Raw genomic sequence first — 18,754 nt, 5'->3', positions numbered from 1 at the left:
CATACTGTGTGGTTTATAATATATACATGCATTATATTTGGTGACTTGAATAAATGAATAACACCAACATATCATTTGATTGGATATTAAAAGTTTTATTTTAGTATTACATTAAAGATATTCTTTGAAATTTTACAAAAATAATCCAAGAAAATTATGTACATTCTGATTTCTTTAATGCAAGTAAATGCCTTACATTATTGAGATAATGACTTCCTTCCTCTACACCTTTTCACTGCTCCTCTCAGTCTGTACTTGGCCACCTGTGCCTGAAACTGAACCTGAATTCAAAAGACAATACAGTCACAACATACTGCAATTTGCCAAAATGGCACATATCCACTTTTGAAATAAAGTCTTACAAAACAATAATACGTTATACATTTATAAAGACAAAAGTATTGTGTATTTCAAAACAATTGTCTTGAAATACAGTATTAACTGAAACAACTAATCAATTCATTTTACTTTCAGAAATTATTTTTGTCAGATTTCAAGGAAATTGGGTTCTGATTTTGGGATGAAGCTGTTTGTAAGAATAAAACTTGATAATGAACACCTGAGAAAAGACCATGATGTTTCTGTTAATGGGTTTATGGCACACAAGTTCATGTACGCACAAAAACACACAAAAAAACTTCCAACACAACAAAAAAAACAGACTGACCAGTGAAACTTTTAGTATAGCAATGTCTGGAGATGTGAATGCAGAGCTTATACATATCAGCAATATCAACGCGCTCTTCCTGTGGTGACACTTCACACAGAGCACAGTTGCTTGCCTGAAAACTCGGACGACGTATAATATAATTTATCAACGCAACAGTGCAAATTCTGCCTCATCCAAGGCACAACACATGGCAACCACACGAGAGAAAGAGTTCAGCTCAACCTTCTGTTTCATACAAAGATGGTTGTTCAACACTGGAGCCTGCCGAGGCCCATTTATACCCCTTTTCCACCGAGCTGGAGCTGGTGCTGGTTCGGAGCCAGAGCCTGACTAAGCACCGGTTCTTTGCTTTTCCACCGCCAAAGCTCCAGCCCCGAGCCTCAGAACGGGAGGCAGAGCGAGCACCAACTCTTTGCTGGTCTAAAGCAAGAACCAGTTACGTCAGCTGGGGATAGGGCTAACATTTATTAGCCGGCTAGCAGGGTCAACGTTTATTAGCCGGCTAGCGGGGCTTACGTTTATTAACAGACTAGCGGGGTTAATGTTCATTAGCTGACTAGCGTGGCATTTACAGAGGGTTAAAGATTTGTTGATTAAAAGTTCTATTTTTATCATTTTTTGCCAGAGCTTTCGTCTTCTTCTTCTTCTTTTTCTTCTTCTTTGTTTCCAGCAGGCTAGATGCCTTGCGCCATGTTGCTGCCTCTCACTGGTGAATTATGGAAGTGCTTCAAAGGCGCGCGCTGGCTACGTTATACAGTGACGTAATTGCGTGGCTCCTTGCCGGTGGAAAAGCAACAGGTTCGTAAGAGGTGCTTGGATTAGCACCAACTGAGCACTGGCTCTAGCACTAGCTCCGAACCAGCACTGGCTCCTGCTCGGTGGAAAAGGGGTATTAGATGCACAAATTCAGTTTAATCTTCATCTTCAGTGTCATAACAAAGTCTAGTGTACGGACCACTAGATCAAGATATGAGTTCAATAGGGTTGATGCTAGTTTTTAGTATATTTTAGTAGACATCAATATTGAAATTAGAGCAGCCTCCACTCAACAAACAGGTTAGCAGATCACACTAAAATACCATTTCCTTTTTTTTTTTTTTTTTTGTGTGAATAACAAAGGATGGCATTTACATCCTGAAAGAGCACAACACAAAATACAATCAGACCTAAGTGTGGACTTACAGACAAAAGTTTAAGTTAGTCAAAATAAAACATTTTTTCTATATGTGTGTAAAGACTTTACATTCAGTCTGAAATGTAAAAATGTAAAATGAAATAGTTTGATATGCATCTGTTCAAAATTACTCTATCAGTTAGAAATGATTTAAAGGTAATTGTTGAATGAATGAGGCACATATGTCAAACCTGTCGACCACTGCAGAGCCATCTAAAAAGTTATTCAAACACATATTTCCACAAGAACATGCTTATTTTTTTCTATGTAAAATTGCAAAAAAAATAAAATAAAATAAAAAAAATCAGTTCCCGTCTGTCTGAAGGTCTAATTTTCCTCCTCCTGTTTGACTTGTTAAAATTTAGTTTCATGTTTGTAAGGCCACTTCTCTTCTTCTATTCAAGAACAGAGCAGTGATGTCAGGAAGAAAATCTTCATCTGAAGGAAAAACCCTAAAAGAGGCAGCTTTATAGGTGCTGGTGTTAAGAATTACACTATTTTTGCAAGTCACATTTTCCATCACAACCTCTGGTGCCACCATGAAAACTAAAAATAGTGTCATACTTTTTCTTTAGAAGGAAAAATTAACAGCATGTACATTCAAGAGAAATATTTCAGTTATATCAAATTTCTGTCAATTTCACAAAGCCTTCAAAGGTCCAGTAGTACAAATATAGAATTTATGCTTTATATGAGATGATCAGATATAATATGTGATTCCCTGCAAATCTCATTTGTGTGTGTGTGTGTGTGTGTGTGTTTGTGTGTGTTTGTGTGTTTGTGTTTGTGTTTGTGTGTGTGTGTTTGTGTGTGTATGTGTGCTTGCATTTGTTCATCTATGGTGTGTGTTTGACGGAGACATGGGGGCAGTACTTCAGCACTGTCAGTTCTGCTGGACCTGTCACAGCCGCGTCTCCCTGTCTGTGCTGTTGTCTGCTGTTCGTTGTGACTGCTCAGAATTAGAGATCACAAACTCTTCCTTCCTGAGTGCCTCCAGCTCTGTTCCTCCATTTGCCAGGGCTCCATGGATGGCGTTTCTTTCCTCCTCCTTCAGCTGTCTGCTGAGCAAAATGAATCCCGGGATGCAAATAACAAACGAGATAGTCCGCAGGCTCAGAGTCAAACCCAGGTATGCTATCCTGAGAAGCAAGGATGAAAGAAATATTAACAGATTTGATAAAGAAAACCCTGATGGTTCAACACCAAACACCAAAAATTTGCACATTGTGGGACTTATAAAGGAATATCTTATCTTACAAGACAAAAAAACTCATAGACAAACTGAAGAGTAATGCTGCAATGACTTCTGCAATTAGAAGATCACTAAACAAGTTACTGAATCATGAGAACTAGCAGAAGATAATGATAGGTTGCTTTGCCAGCATACTCTTATCGTATTTTAGCAATACTTACAAAATTAAATTTATTAATTTCTCTATTTATTGGTTTATTTATCAGTCAAAACATGACCTAGAAGGTTAAATATCCAAATAAAACTACAAAATCTAGCCAAAAAAAATCCTGACAATGTAACACAAATTTAAAAGATGCATGCACAATTTGGTACAGCAACATGGACGGCAAAAAGTAGTCGTATGCTATATGAAGCTCTAACGAAGTAGACACAGTTAAGTCCCAATAGATGAAAGAGATCTCAAAATCTTTCAAAGCAACATGAGACACTTAACAAAGCTCCAAAAGAAGCATCTCAGTGTCTAAATTGCACACTGGTTTAAAAAAGAGACATCTTGCACACACAAACAAACTGCATCAACAAATGTGAATACTGGTTACTGAGCTCTACCTGTATGAAAACTGGTTACTGAGCTCTACCTGTATGAATACTGGTTACTGAGCTCTACCTGTATGAATACTGGTTACTGAGCTCTACCTGTATGAATACTGGTTACTGAGCTCTACCTGTATGAATACTGGTTACTGAGCTCTACCTGTATGAATACTGGTTACTGAGCTCTACCTGTATGAATACTGGTTACTGAGCTCTACCTGTATGAATACTGGTTACTGAGCTCTACCTGTATGCAGTGGTGTTGTAGATTCTGCAGGCTCCTATGCCTCCACACCTCTTCTGGCCCCATTTTAGACATGTGGTGTCAATGATTGCTCCAAAGTAGATGGGTGCTGGGATCCCTGCTGTAGAATCACAAACATATTTCCTAAATCACATCACATCACATCAGAGCTGAAACACACAGTCCTACTACTAAGTAGCAGGAATCAACCACTGAAATATTGGCAAACACAAGCACTTTGGAGTTTATCTGGAAGTTCCAAGTTACAGAGGCTTGGAAATTTGGAAGAAACATAACAAAGACATCCCATGAAAGCTGGCTTTAGAAGAATACTAACCAAGTGTACGTGTTGCTAGAGCATGGAAACCCAAGGCCAAAGATTTCAGCTGTGGTTTAATGCACCTGCAGGAGGAACATTCAGAGATCATTTTTATGATATTCAACAGAAACTGCTTAGAGAATGTCAGTGATGTGTACAGCAACAAACAGGACACATTCAAGGTCCGGTAACTCAAGTTCCTTTCTAAGTAAAAAGTGGGTCTTAAGAAACCTCAGTGATGTGAAATACAGACAAACTAATGTATATACTGTATGTAAACTATGTAAATTCCAGGACGTAAAAAAGGGAACTTTGAGAGTGTTTTATGTGGAAAATGATAAATGTAAAAAAACAGCATAACAAGACATTTTATGAAGGGTTCTTAAGGCATATACTAGAGCTTTATATACCCTATGGCCTCTTTCTGGTCTATTCAGACTTTACATTAATCTCTGAAAATCGATTGAGTCTAAAAAAAGACCATAAAGACTTTACAAGGGAGAGCACAATAAAGACACAGAAACTCAGTGCATGTAAACTAATTTCATGAGGCTGGTGCATTCCAACTGGATCAGCTGACATGGCTTTAGGAGATCTATGTGTGTTTGTGTTATGGGTAAGTGACTGTGTGTGTGTGTATGTGTGTGTGTGTGTCACGTGGAGCACATGTGGAGCACTTTCTTTAATGCTCTCTCAATAAAGCCTATTTATTTGAAATATATATATATATATATAGGAAGGACAAAAATAATACAGATTGCTAACTTGAATCTCTTGGTTGACTGTTATGTGGAGTGTCAACCACCAGAAGGCACTGTGGTGCAGAATAATCTAAAGTGAGTTCATAATAAATGATTTAGGGAATCTGTGTATACATTTTAATGCATTAACCATTGTAAAATCCTAAAGTTGTTTTATTTCTTAACAAATATATATTATGACTGTTTTTGCAACTATTTTCTAAAACACAAAGCCTGTGTACATGACAATGTTGTGCAGCATTTGCAATTAATAACTCCAGTATGCATGTTCTCTACTTATGCAACCTTCAGAAAAACACTTTAAATGCATTTGCAGCTTCAGCCAGCGAGGTTAAATCTCTCATTTGCTAATTCAGGTAATTTGCTGCTTCAAACTATGAATAATAGATAGACCTTTTGTACTCATATTACTGCTCCATTTGTACAAATGTCCTGTAAAGAAATCAATGTAACTGAATAGTAACAATATTAAATTATTTAATTAGAACCACATGACAAAGAACAGCCAGTCTCTGGCCAGATAGTCACAATTACCCTCCATCATATATTTGGTGATTATCAATTTCTCAGTTTTCTAGCTTTAGCACTCACTAATGCATACAACACAACATATGTACTGCATACAAATGTGTGAGAAAAGAACTGATTGCAATGACCCATTTCCTTCTGTATCAAAGGGGCCAGTAATTATAGTATATTAATGAAGGATCTGTTCAGTGTTGTCCACCCAGACCATAATTTCTTGTTGTTTCACAATGTACCATCACTGATTACATTTTGAAGAAATGTAGCACTGTAGCATTCTGCAGCTGCCTCAGCGTCATGATTTATGACTCTGAAAGTCCTCATCTAGTTTTGCACAGGATATATGTAGAATACCTGCTGCTAACCCTGATGAACTGTGGGTGTTAGTTTAACTCAACAGGCTGTGCTTTGTTGAACTGATGCCTATTATTGCAGCTAAGATTAGTGGCGCACTCGGCAGCTTATCATAGTGGTCAATTACTGTTAGGAAATATCAGTAAGTCAGCAAGACAAAGGTAGCTTTTTCCACTTTGTAACTTAGCAGTCTCTCTGACCTCATTTGTGAGCAATAGGTCACAAATTGGTCCTCATGGATTTAAGTAAAATCATATGATAGGAAACAGACATTTTAAACTGTTTGTAAGACAGAGCCACTGTTTATGTGTGACACATAGACACAAACTCATACCGCAAACAACAGTAAGTAAGCCTGCTATGACAATTTAATCTCCCTAGATAGATAGATAGATAGATAGATAGATAGATAGATAGATAGATAGATAGATAGATAGATAGATAGATAGATAGATAGATAGATAGATAGATTGATTCATGATATTTTTTTTGGCTTATATCTGACCTGATGAGAAGCATGTAGCCTGGTGTTCCTCCGAGGGAGATGATAAAAGAAGTGATGACAGAGAGACCCAGGAAGTACGGGAACATCCTGTCACAGTCGTCCTTGTTAGGACATTGACCTGTACTGGCCGTAAAGTTACCGGCCACACCGACACAGCTACAGTTAGAGAAGACCTGGAGAGACATGCATTACCTCACAAATGTAACCACGGATAGCAGGACACAGACACACAGATCCACATATCCTTAAGATTGTTTACCTCTTTTAGGAGAGGAAAAAAAAACCAACCATACCATTCGTAGCATAAACAGAATTTTAAGTAAAGGAATCATCAGCTTTGATTTCCTCTATACTATACTATCTCTCTACTATATCTGCACCATTACCTTATCTATTCAGGTTCAAAAACATTTTTTTTTAAAGTGTATAGTAGCAATACTTTCCTGAGTCAAAGCCTTTATTGTTCATGCTAATGAGATTCCAGAGATGACAGATTGTTAATTTTGACTGGAAATATCACATTGGGGAATAATTAAAAGCACAAGCATAAACAGCAGTGTGATACATCTTCAAAAAAATCTCAAAGATACACTCCTTAAGGATAAAATTCAGCTGTAGGGATGTATCCGAGCTGTGCAGGCTGATATAAACTTATTAAAATAACTGCAGCCTGCACACTATTAACCCTCCTGTTGTCCTCGAGTTAAGGAAGGTAAGGAGGGAGGAAGAAGGAAGGAACGGAGGGAGGAAGGATGAAAGTAAGGGAGGGAGGAAGAAGGGAGGAATAAAGAAGGAAAGGAGGGAGGGAGGAAGGAAAGGACAAGGAAGTAAAGGAAAGAGGGAAGGAAGGAAGGAAGGAAGGAAGGAAGGAAGGAAGGAAGAAAGAAAGGAAAGAAGAAAGGGGGATGAAGGAAGGAAAGAAGGAAAGAAGGAAGGGACGAAAGAGAGAAGGAGGGAGGGAGGAAAGGAAGGAAGGAAGGAAAGACAGAATGAAGGAAGGACAGAAGGAAGGAAGGAAGGCAGGAAAGAAGCAACAGTCAAAACAGACAGGGTCAATTTGACCCGGGAGGACGACACGAAGGTTAAGGTGTTTACCATTGTAAATTATTTTCAACTTTTTTTCCTTTTTAATAATAATAATAATAATGCATTTTATTTAAAGGCGCCTTTCAAAGCACTCAAGGTCACCTCACAAGGCACATATAACACACAACAGTACATCCAAAAATACAAATCAGGTGACATTTAGTGCAGAGATAAAGAAGAAAGAAGAAGAAAATATAAATAAATAAAGAAAAAGAAAAAATAAATAAATAAATATGAACGTGACTTCAAAGTGCATTAATATAATAAATAAACAAGAATGAAGATTGCATGGTTAATGGGAGATAGAGTACGCCACTCTTTTAATAGTTTGAGTACGTTGCCTACTCAACTTAATTTGACCCGGGAGGACGACACAAAGGTTAAGGTGTTTACCATTGTAAATTACTTTTCAACTTTTTTTTCCTTTTTAATAATTTGAGTACTTTGCCTACTTACTGTGTTTTTCCCTGAGCCAGCAGAACCGCTGCAGCCAGCAAGGCAAGGAGAAACATACGTGATGCCATTCTCTCCACAGACCGGGTCCCAGTCACTTGCAGAACATGAGCAGTTGGAGTTGCAGGCGGGGAACACTTGGTGTTTCTCATAAGATATCCCTTCCACACTGGAAGGAAGCAGAGCAAGAAGAAGCACGGATGAAAGATAAATATTGGGTTGTGACAGGAAAACAATTAGTTAAAAATACTTTTATAGACCAAAGACCAAAATACTATTGTAAACCACAGCACACATTATATTACCATCAGACACTGTTACACACATTTGGAAGGAAACAAAAGGAAAGCGGACTTTTACACACAGTAGTTTTGGCTGTCATTTCACCTCAGAGTCAAACAGTGCAGTGTTGTAGTGACAGAATGAATAAAGAAATTAATGCAAATCTTAATTGTAGATTAGCATAGTGTTGTCTCCTAAATGCTACATCTCATCAATCCCAATAAATGATGTAGAATTACTCAATATTATAATTATTATTTAGCATTTTCTGTGGTTAGTGGAGGGGTGGGGGTGAGGAGGGATGGAGGGATGGAGGGATGGAGGGTTCTGCCTGCCTCTAATTGGCTGCTATGAACAGTGAGCTGATAGCTGCTCACTCATTTATAAAAGTAAAAACAGACATAGTAAGCATTGGAAAATGTTATTTACCACCAGCAGTGTTGTGGTTCAGTAGTGTGTGCCAGCTCCAGCATATTCACTGTAGGTTAATTAGCACACTTTTGGCAGCTCTAACTGATTTGTCAGCAGTGTCACTTCAGCTAGGTCTGATGTTAAACCTCAGTTTTAAGACACAGCTGTGCTTTGGACACACACAGGGGATGGTGGTATGATGTTGTTCCTGGCTGGGTGATTGTGCTTGGTGCATGTGATCATCTACTGGTGGCCTACTGTGTAAAACAGTGCTCTGCATGTTCCTGCTTGTTTTCTTGGCAGTTGTCATGCTGTTCTTTTATGTATGCACCCCCATGGAAACAAAATGATGATCAATTTGGTGCCAATTCTGCCTAGATACCAGTCCAGATTTTCACTCTTAGTTGAACTAAACTGTCACATTAATCATGAATGATGATCAATATACTTACCATGGTACAGCTATAATATTATGTTTTTAATTTGGGATAAAACAATCCTAACCGACGTCTTCATTTAAAAAGGAGCTTATATAGGTATTTGAACAGTAACCCAGACATACTGTGTGATTATTTGTGACTCACCTGTTGTAAGAAAGCGTCACCCCGGCTACCATGGCATTCTCACAGCTCATGGCAAAGAAGAACAGCGACAGGATATAACCAATCAGGGATGTGCCAAAGGCAAACTTGGCTGCTCCCATGATGTTCAGCTTCAGTCTTTTCATCAGCAGACCACCAGAAAACATCCCCAGTGCTACAGCCGGGATATTGATCACACCTGAGATGAATGTAAACAGCAAAACACTGGATCACTATTATATGAAATGACATGTTGCATTAAAGGCTAAATTTAGATTTCAAGAAAGACGTACAATATGAATGAATATTGTATTATAGCTTGGCTTAATACCACATGCAAGTTAACTTGTGAGACTCTTTCAGAGGAAGAAATTTCATTAAACATCAATGTGAAGACATACTCTTTTATCTATACCCATGTCATTAGCTCTGGTCACTAATACATTCTCTTTCATATGCAGCCAGTCTGGTCAAGGCAGACTTCTCCCTTGATGAGACCACATGTACGTAGATACTTTCATCTTATGTTATCAACTTCATTAGAAATTTCATTTAATATGCAAAGCACTCTTAATATCCACAAAGCCCCGCTCTCTGCAGCTGTGACCGTTAATCAGCTGAAGTAGAGCATAACCAATCCAGTTCTCCTTTCTTTAACAAAATCCTTGTTCCAAAAGACTTTCTCTGCATCATTCAGTAAATGTAAAATACGATAAATTAACTGGAAACAAAATGCTGACCAGTGGACACATTATAGATGATTTTTATTTTTTTTTAACTCAGATCAAAAGCAACCATTATTTTGGAATAATAAGCATATTAAATGGGTTATCGTAACAGCACAAAACCCTTTCCTGGGTCTGTCATGTGCAGATTTTCCCAGTTGTAATAGACAAATAATTCATGTGACACAGTGAAATACTCATAGCAAATGTACCATACCCATAAGGAAGTTGGCCTTTGATGCAGACTGCCTGAAATGCTGTTCGATGTACTTTGGCTTGTACGTGACCATGCCAATAAGAGAGTTCAACTGGATGATTGTCACACACAGGTAGATCAAATATACAGGGTGCCCCAACAGAGTTCGCAGGGTTGGAATAAAGTCTACGAAGAGAAAAGAAATCAAAATAAAAAGACACATCTGTCACACATCCAGAAATATTAAATATCAAAACAGTGTATCAATATAAGAGTGATAGCTGACTGTAACGTAATCTCTAATTACTGTCATGATGTGACATTTCCCTTTCTGACATTTAACAAAATTAACTACTATGTGTAGAATTTGAAAAAAGACATTCACCCAGCTAGAGTACATAGTGGCTTTAAAGGCTCAGAACGTGTATTTTCTATAGTGATGTATATAGTGATATAGTAATAATCATGAACACATTTTCAGTCAAACTTCCTGCTTTCGTCAGAGTAGTTTTGAAGTGGGCGGAGCTCATGTGGAGTCATCAATTCGGTTGAGCAACATTTGAATCAAGATGTGATTAAAACACATCCAAAAGTCCTGATGTGTTTTTGATGGTTAAACTCTTAATAAATAATAATTAAGGATGTTTTTCCAAACTTTAACTTTGATTGTTGCTTACTTATTCATTAATATTTAATATAATAGAGAAAAAATGGAGTGGCTATTGTTACTTATGTTATCCAACTTAAGTAACTGTCATTGATTAACGGATATAACTGAGTCACTTCACTGGCTTTATGATTCTAATGTGTTATTGTTATAATGGATTAGCACTTTAGAGAAACACTAAGCAGTAGTTACAGACTGGATTTCCAGATAGTATAGTCTGAAAGTCATATATCCGAACCTCTACATCCATCCTTACCTTTGGCCATTTCTAGGAAACTAGCATGTTCATCCGCTGGGTACTTGTGCTTCCCGAAAGGAGAGTCTTTAATGAAACTTGTCTGCTCTGGCTTTTCTGGGCCTCGGGACCCTGACATGGGCAGGGAGCGGGGCAGAAACCAGAATGGGATTGCAGAAAGCAGGGTGATGACCCCAGCTATGAGGTAGCCCAGCCACCAGGCCCCAACCCAGCGGGCATCTGATGGAGTGATTGTGATGGTTTCTGTGTTGTGGGGGTATAGAGGGTAAAAGTTAACCAGTATTCATGTAAGTGAAAATAAAAAAGGGTGCACATATAATTGGCCTCTGGTTTAACACAGATCTTATATGGTTTAGTGGGACAGCTTTATAATTAGATGGACAGTCCAACAGGTCTCCCTCTCTCTCTCTCTCTCTCTCTCTCTCTCTCTCTCTCTCTCTCTCTCTCTCTCTCTCTCTCTCTCTCTCTCTCTCTCTCTCTCTCTCTCTCTCTCTCTCTCTCTCTCTCTCTAACCAAATAAAATAATGCTCATCTGTTTCACCTCAGCCTTATTTTCAATCATTATTTATAGATTTGTCAATCACTCATATATAAATAAAGCAGGGTGTAGGTGTACTTTATATGTTTGTCATCAAGGAAGCATCTGCAGCATGACAATTATCCCAAAAATACAGCCAGAGCCATAACTACTTTCTTTCAGCAAACTATTTTCAGTGAATAGAAGAGCAAAGAATCCTGCAACAGATAGTACAGCCCCCACAGTACCCTGATCTCAACATCATCCAGTCAGTCTGGGATTACATGAAGAGAGAAAGCTACACAGGTACTGTGGTAACTTCTCCAAAATGCTGGGAATAACCTACCTGCTAAATACCACACTAAATATTGCTTTGCTTTAGAGTTCTTCTGCTTAGTGAAGCTTAAATAAAGCTGATTGATAAATAAGAACTGTGGTTAAAACTTTTGCACAGTACTGTATATATATTGGGAAAAGGAAACACATTGAAGTTCTTTTTTTATCCAACAGAGATTTAGTGCAGGAGAAAGCACATCTGTGTCAGTTCACCCTCACTTTGGATTTCTCTCCAATTTCTCTTTTCACTGTTTTGTTGCCAGCTACTTTCATTTCCATCCTCTGTTTTTTGTCTGTTTCTCTCAGTGTCATTCCTTCCATTATCTGTCTTTTGTCTTCTGTTTGTTCTCCTTCTCCCTCTGCAGCACTCTATTTGATTGTAACGTATCACAGGGCTTTATTCTTGCTCTCCCTTGCCTGCCCTCATTCATTAGCTAATTGATGGTAATCCTGTACACCTGTTCTGACTCGTTAAGATGTGCATGAATTGTGTATAATCTAATTGTTGTGGTATCTGATAACATCGTGCCTCAGTTTTATGAAAGAACTATATATTTCTGTCCTTGAGAGAATTCTTATTTTTAAGGTATAAGAACTTTTAGATTTCAGTTTTTGGGCTATAACACACTGTTGCTCATGGTTACAGCACTGGTTGCTTTACTACTCCAACAGAGAAGAGTTGTATGAACATGAATTATTACATTATGGACGTATTATGAAGTTTAAATCTGAGCAGAAGAGTTGGAACCACACCGTTTCTCCATATGAATTCTACTTACACATAATGTACTGCAATGTATGGAAGCGTATTGCATTCACTTGAATAAAAAATGAAAAATCTGGTTTTTCAGAGTAATTTATTTTTTGGTCTGTTTTTCTGAGTAATTTTTTTTCTGTTTTCCAGAGTAATTTATTTTCATGCTTGGTTTTTCGGGGTAATTTTTTTCTGATTTTCTGAGTAATTTTTTTCTTTTCTGTTTTCGGGCTATTTTTTTTCTGAGTTTAGAGGGCATTCAAAACATTGGAATCATTCACTATCTATTGAGAGCTCGATGACCATGACCTGCTTGTTTAGTTTAATCAAGTTTTACTTTGATCTGGGTTTAAGACACTGGGAGATCGTCCTGTCTTTAAGTCATATAGATGGTATTACTATTAGTTTGTCGACCTTGCGCAGGCACCTGAAGACTTTTTTTTTTATTCAAGTGAATGCAATACGCTTCCGTAGCAATGCACTTAATATTTGTGTTACCCCTTCAATTTATTTAGTATTTCCAGCAAGCAGCTTTGCCACAAGACAAATGTGTCCTAATAATTGTTTTCCAAATCCCATCACAATAGCACTTTGTGAGTCATGGATGTCATGGATGATCAAATGTGTCTCGATATTCTGCAATTTTACATATTGATCTGGGCCTAGAATGCTTAGAAATGTAGTCAGGTATTGACTCACCCATTTTCACAAATCCAATGTCCACATAGATTTTGGCACAAAGGGAGCCCAGTAGGTAGCCAAACACAGGGCCAACCACTGAAATGGTCTGCACACAGCCTAAGATAAGATAAACAAATTCAAACACACGTACAACAGACACAGAGATTAGGACTACTCTGAATTTAGAACTGAGATACTCAGTTATAGCATTCAGTATGTTTGGGATGAGAGAAAACTCTTTGCTAGGGAACTTTTAGCACCATTTGGGAGGACTCCTAATGATAAGATAAAGGCATACTTTCCTGGTTAACATAGAGACCTATTGAATCATATACACTACATTACATGTTGTTATAACTGTTAAAGTCGAGACTTTACCTGCAATATCTACTGGACACAAAGGTAACTGGTCTGACCATAGCAAAAATTAGAGTGTGAAACAATCTGACAGAGTGGTAACCCCTCTTTTAACCCTCCTGTTGTCCTTGAATCAAGAAAGGATGGGAGGAAGAAAGAAGGAAAGGAGGGAAGAAGGAAGGAAGAAGGAAGGGAGGGAGAAAGGAAGGAGGGGAGGAAGGAAGGAAGGGAGAAAAGGAAAGAAGGAAGGGAGAAAGCAAAGGAAGGATGGAGGAAAGAGGGAAGGAAGGAAGGTAGAAGGGAGGGAGGGAGGAGGGAAGGAAAGAAGGACAGAGGAAAGACGGAAGGAAGGAAGGAAGGAAGGAAATGGAGGAATGAAAGAAGGAAGGGAGGAAAGAGAGAGGAAGGAAAGAAAAAGAGAAGGAGGAAGCGAGAAAGGACAGACGGAAGGAAGGAACAATCAAAACAGACGGGGTCAATTTGACCCAGGAGGACGACAGGAAGGTTAAAGAAATGTTAATACAGAGCGTTAATATCATCATAGGTTACATCTCTATATCTAAGTGATGTATTTCTTACCAACATATAGCGCAGCATTCTCCTCACTGGCAAAATCATCTATATAAGAGATCCCAAGAGGCTGGACAGGTGTCTCTCCAATCCCCCGCAGGACATTTCCCAGGAGCACGTAGATCCACATGGACAGGTTGGAATCTCCCTCGCAACCTGGAGGAAGAGATGAGTTGTTACCAAACATACTTGTCTACATTAATATGAATCTGTGTCAATCTGTGTCAACACACACCTTTAGCTGGCACTTCAACCAGTTTACCATCTTTGATGAGGTCAGCTGCTAAGCCCACCGGGCACGGAGAGGGGTTCAGGGTTGAGTTCACTATCCATCGCACGGATGTTTCAAATTCATACCTGTACACAAAACACAAATAGAAGTGTATTTTAAAAAAAACACTAAGCAACAGAGATGAAATCATAATTTTACTCACATAAAAACTACAAAATGTTCATATGTAACATGTAAGTGAGGGGAAAAGTGACCAAAACTCACTGGAACAGCAAACTGCAAGTCATGGGCTGTTTGACGTTGTATAGGTTAAACTAAGAACAGTGTTATATTATGTAAAGTAAGTATATCATATGTGTATCTCATCCCTAAAAGGAAATAGGGTGAGTTTACTGATTGTATTGGTACTAATCTTCTAGAAGAATAGAAATAGAAAAACATTGATTGGCATGCATTGTATTCAATTTGATGTTCATGTTGTGTCAATGAGTCCTCTGTTGGTTGGTGATACAGTTTAATGATGAGTCTACTTCCTGTACATATGATTTGATTTATTGTTTGGAATTAGATGCACATGGGGAGATGGGAAAACAGCTTCACTACAACATGTCTGTGTAAGCTGTTTAGCCTGTTAGGCTGTTTAACAAAAAAAAAGGCGGGGGGGGGGGGGGACAACAAAAAACAAACAAAAGGGAAAAAAGACAACAATCAACCGATGCAGCTTTTATTAATGTGTTGGAAACTCCCATATTCCATTAAAGTGAAAAGCCTAATAACAATGAGGACCTTTAACTCACCGTCCAATGATGAAGTGAGGCAGAGCAATAATGAAGGTGCCAATGGACATCAGTACACAACCTACTGCAATGATCTTTGGCCTATGGAGCTTAGCACCAAAGTAACTGACGAAAGCGATCACCAACAGGTTACCTGGCAGAATGAAGAAAAGCATTAAAAGCATTAAAAGCATTAGGGACTTCATGCAGACTGCTCCGCTAGAGAAGGAGCAGATTATGCCTTTTTTTTTTTTTTTTTTACTGTGTTTCCTTTTTTGATCAGATCAGATCAGATGTGATTGTGTGTGCTGGCCCCATATGTTCATACTATTATATCGTATATCTTTTGACTTCACAAGCTACACATGTATAATAGTAAAGTTAAAGAGATCTGCAAAACCATTAGATGAAATAATTATGTACTGTATGTATATAATGGGTATTTACTGCATTTATATTGACACATAGGTAAAATATCATTATACAGTATATTCAATCATTAATGTTCTGTAAACTGTGTTCTGTATGTTCACAATTTGAATTGCAGATGAGGTTGTTCTCTCACACAATGACACATTATCTTCATGCTTCCAAAAGATGTGTTATTTATTGTAACAGCGAATGTGTAAGATGGCATCAAAATGAAACAATAACAGGTGGGACCTTCCACGTTGCTCTATTGTCAGCACATTTTGTCTACAACCAATGAATCCATTGTAAAGACGGTAGAAAAAGTGGCCTAGAAAGATAATCTTATGCCATGTTGCCTGACCTTTTTCTATTGAAAAGGTTCATTTGATGAGATGACGTCAAACCCTTCAACAATTCTTTGGCTGCCTCGTGTTGTGTGTATGTGTGTATGTGAGGGGGGGGGGGGGGGTTAACCTTTTTAAGCAGTAACAAGAAATTCTTAGAAGTGCTTATATTTAATAGTATTCTACAAATTACAGTGTTTTACAGACAGGACACAGTAAGCCACAAGTACACTGGATGTACTTCAGGAGAAGTGAATTAGATTTTTGATCCTTTATAACAGAACATCTTCTACAAGTATGTGTGATCATGATCAAATACAGCAATTAAGGCATGGAACATACTAAGAATAATTTAGTGTGCAAGCATTTGAGCTTTGAGCCAATCATCTGAACTAATTCACAATCACCCTTCTATCTTCTTTCTTTATTTCCCTCTTCTCGTAATTTTCTTATCTCTTTTTGTCCTCCCCCTGCGCTGTTATCCTCTCTTGTTTCTTGCACTGCCCTTTCCTCTTTTCATTCATGCTGCCCTGCTCTGCCTCTATGTTGCCGCGGCAACGGTCCTATAGAAAAAGCTTGTTGCCTAGGCCACATGAGAGAAACAGCTTTCATAGGAGATGGAGAGATGGAAGGGATGGAAGGGAAGAGATCTGGAGATGTCATCCTCACCTTTTTTTTTGCCAGCATATACAACCTCACCTCTATCAGAGTATCAACAGGCTGCACACTTATTGAATAATAATGTTAATTATTCTTCACTATCAAACTGTTACTGCCTACCTGACAGCAAAACAACAGAAATAGAAAGCCTGATAGTGGATTGCAACTTTTATCTCGTTTGAATCGTGTCTCTTTGGATCTCCTCTCATTCTGCAAGCTATGTATGATTTATAACCTACAAGAGACGCTTCAGTTGAATGGACTCGCTTTACATAACTGACCTAGAAACTAGGGAGGGAACAATCTAACCACCGGTTACTTAAAATATGTATTTGTTGCATGAATACAGTAGAGATTCAAGCCAGATCTACTAACTAGATGCATGTTCAATAATTAAACTTTTACCCTATATGATATCATTAAAACAGGGTAAAGCTTACAGTATTACATATAGGACCAACTAGTGGAGCATCTATAAGTAATGATCTGTGTCATACATGAAAATGATGGACAGGTGGAGGCCATCAATTCTTTCTCAACTTTAGGTTCTGATATAAACATGATAACATGGTGTAACAAAGTGTGAATCCAGTCACTTGAATCTTAGTCTTGGTCCTTTTCACTGTGAATGTGTCTTTTCTCCAGATGTGATGCCTCCCACATCCCACAGACATATAGTTACATTAACTGTGAGTGCTAAATTAGCAGTATGTATACAGTATGTAGGAAGGAATGTGTCTGTCTATGTGTGTGGTAGCTCTGTGTTAGAGTGGCAATTTCTCCAAAGTGTTTCTCAGCTTTTAAATAAAAGCATGCTTAGATAACTAATGCCATTCATGACCAAAACAAGAACAAACAAAGCAAAGATGAATGTTCAGATCTGATTTTTTGGTCGTTTTACAGATTATTCCACAAGACTCTCGCGCTGTGTTTAAAAGCTGTTTCATAAATTGGTTCTTATATGGTTCCTAAAAATCATTCAGTGTCCAGCGGGCCTGGGACAAAAACTGTTTCTAAATCACTAATATTTGGCATTTCTATTCTATAATTTCTTGTTATTTATCAATCAATTTCTATACGAACTGTATCTGTGATATTTTATACATTTCTACACAAAAGCTCATACGTTTGTGTGTGTTGCACTTACACAACAAAATATGTTTAGTTTTGCCTGAAGGCTTCATCTAGCTTTGAGCTGATTCACATGTCAGATAAAAGCTGGTAAAGGCCAAGCCGATTCCCATGTATATAACTGGCAAATACGATGAGATTAAATTAATACTACAGAGATGTTAATGCATGACAAAAGCTTACAAATTGTGGTCTGGCTGTCCACAGCAACAAGAAAGCTCACAGCCTGTTATGTCCCTGCTCAACACTGTGACTCACCACACACATACCCGCGCACACACACACACACACACACTCACACACACACACACACACAAGCACACACTCCTCTGTCCTCTTCTTGAAAGCCTGATGAATCCTTTATCTGCAGCTTGAATACCTCTGTGACCCATTCATATTTCTGCCGCAAAGACAGAAAGAGAGAGAAGGGGAGGGGTGCCCATGACAGAGAAACTGCAAACAGAACAACAAAATAACAGCAGTGACTGGCAGGCCTACTCACCTATCTCGAAGCTCCCGTCAATGACACCTATTAGGTAACTGGGGATGTCAAAGCGCCTCTCCAGCTGAGTTATTGTGCTCTTCATGTAGCTCCCCGACAGAGCTTTTGCAAAGTAGGCAAAGGACAAAGCCACCAGAAACATCTGGGAGAAGAGAGTGAGATGAGAAAAAAAGGAAATAGAAAGAAACAAAGACAGGGTTTTTTTTTTTTTTTTTTTTTTTTTTACATTAATATGCACAAGAGCTGTACTCCACAAATGAGAAAATACAAAAGTGCCAGCAGTGTAGAATAATAGGGATCAGATGAGTGAAAGGGTGGGAAGTGGGAGGGAGAGAGATGAACACAAAGTTTAGATTGAATAGGGAGAAATGTAAACAGCAATTACAGAATGATGGGTTAGCATTTGAGTAATGACAGCCAGATCTATGAGAGGATGAAATGACTGATAGGAAAGGTTAAGTATAACAAAATAAGGTAAAGAAAAA

At 38.2% G+C, this 18,754-nt stretch overlaps 1 protein-coding gene across 1 annotated transcript; it reads right to left on the bottom strand.

Moving 5' to 3' along the window:
* Positions 1–2,745: 2,745 nt before the first annotated feature.
* LOC128360235 (solute carrier organic anion transporter family member 1C1-like) lies at positions 2,746–18,411 on the bottom strand. The gene is made up of 13 exons (XM_053320625.1): positions 18,270–18,411; positions 15,243–15,375; positions 14,449–14,570; positions 14,223–14,369; positions 13,305–13,403; positions 10,999–11,241; positions 10,097–10,261; positions 9,158–9,353; positions 7,884–8,049; positions 6,342–6,514; positions 4,215–4,279; positions 3,881–3,998; positions 2,746–2,983 (listed from the first exon to the last, which is right to left on the bottom strand). Exons 1-13 carry the CDS (start codon positions 18,409–18,411, stop codon positions 2,746–2,748), a joined length of 2,007 nt encoding a protein of 668 aa, XP_053176600.1.
* Positions 18,412–18,754: the final 343 nt, after the last annotated feature.

Source organism: Scomber japonicus, chromosome 6 (genome assembly GCF_027409825.1).
Source record: "Scomber japonicus isolate fScoJap1 chromosome 6, fScoJap1.pri, whole genome shotgun sequence".
Lineage (NCBI taxonomy): Eukaryota > Metazoa > Chordata > Actinopteri > Scombriformes > Scombridae > Scomber > Scomber japonicus.
Note: the sequence above shows the minus strand (reverse complement) of the source record. Positions and strands in the feature narration are given on the sequence as shown.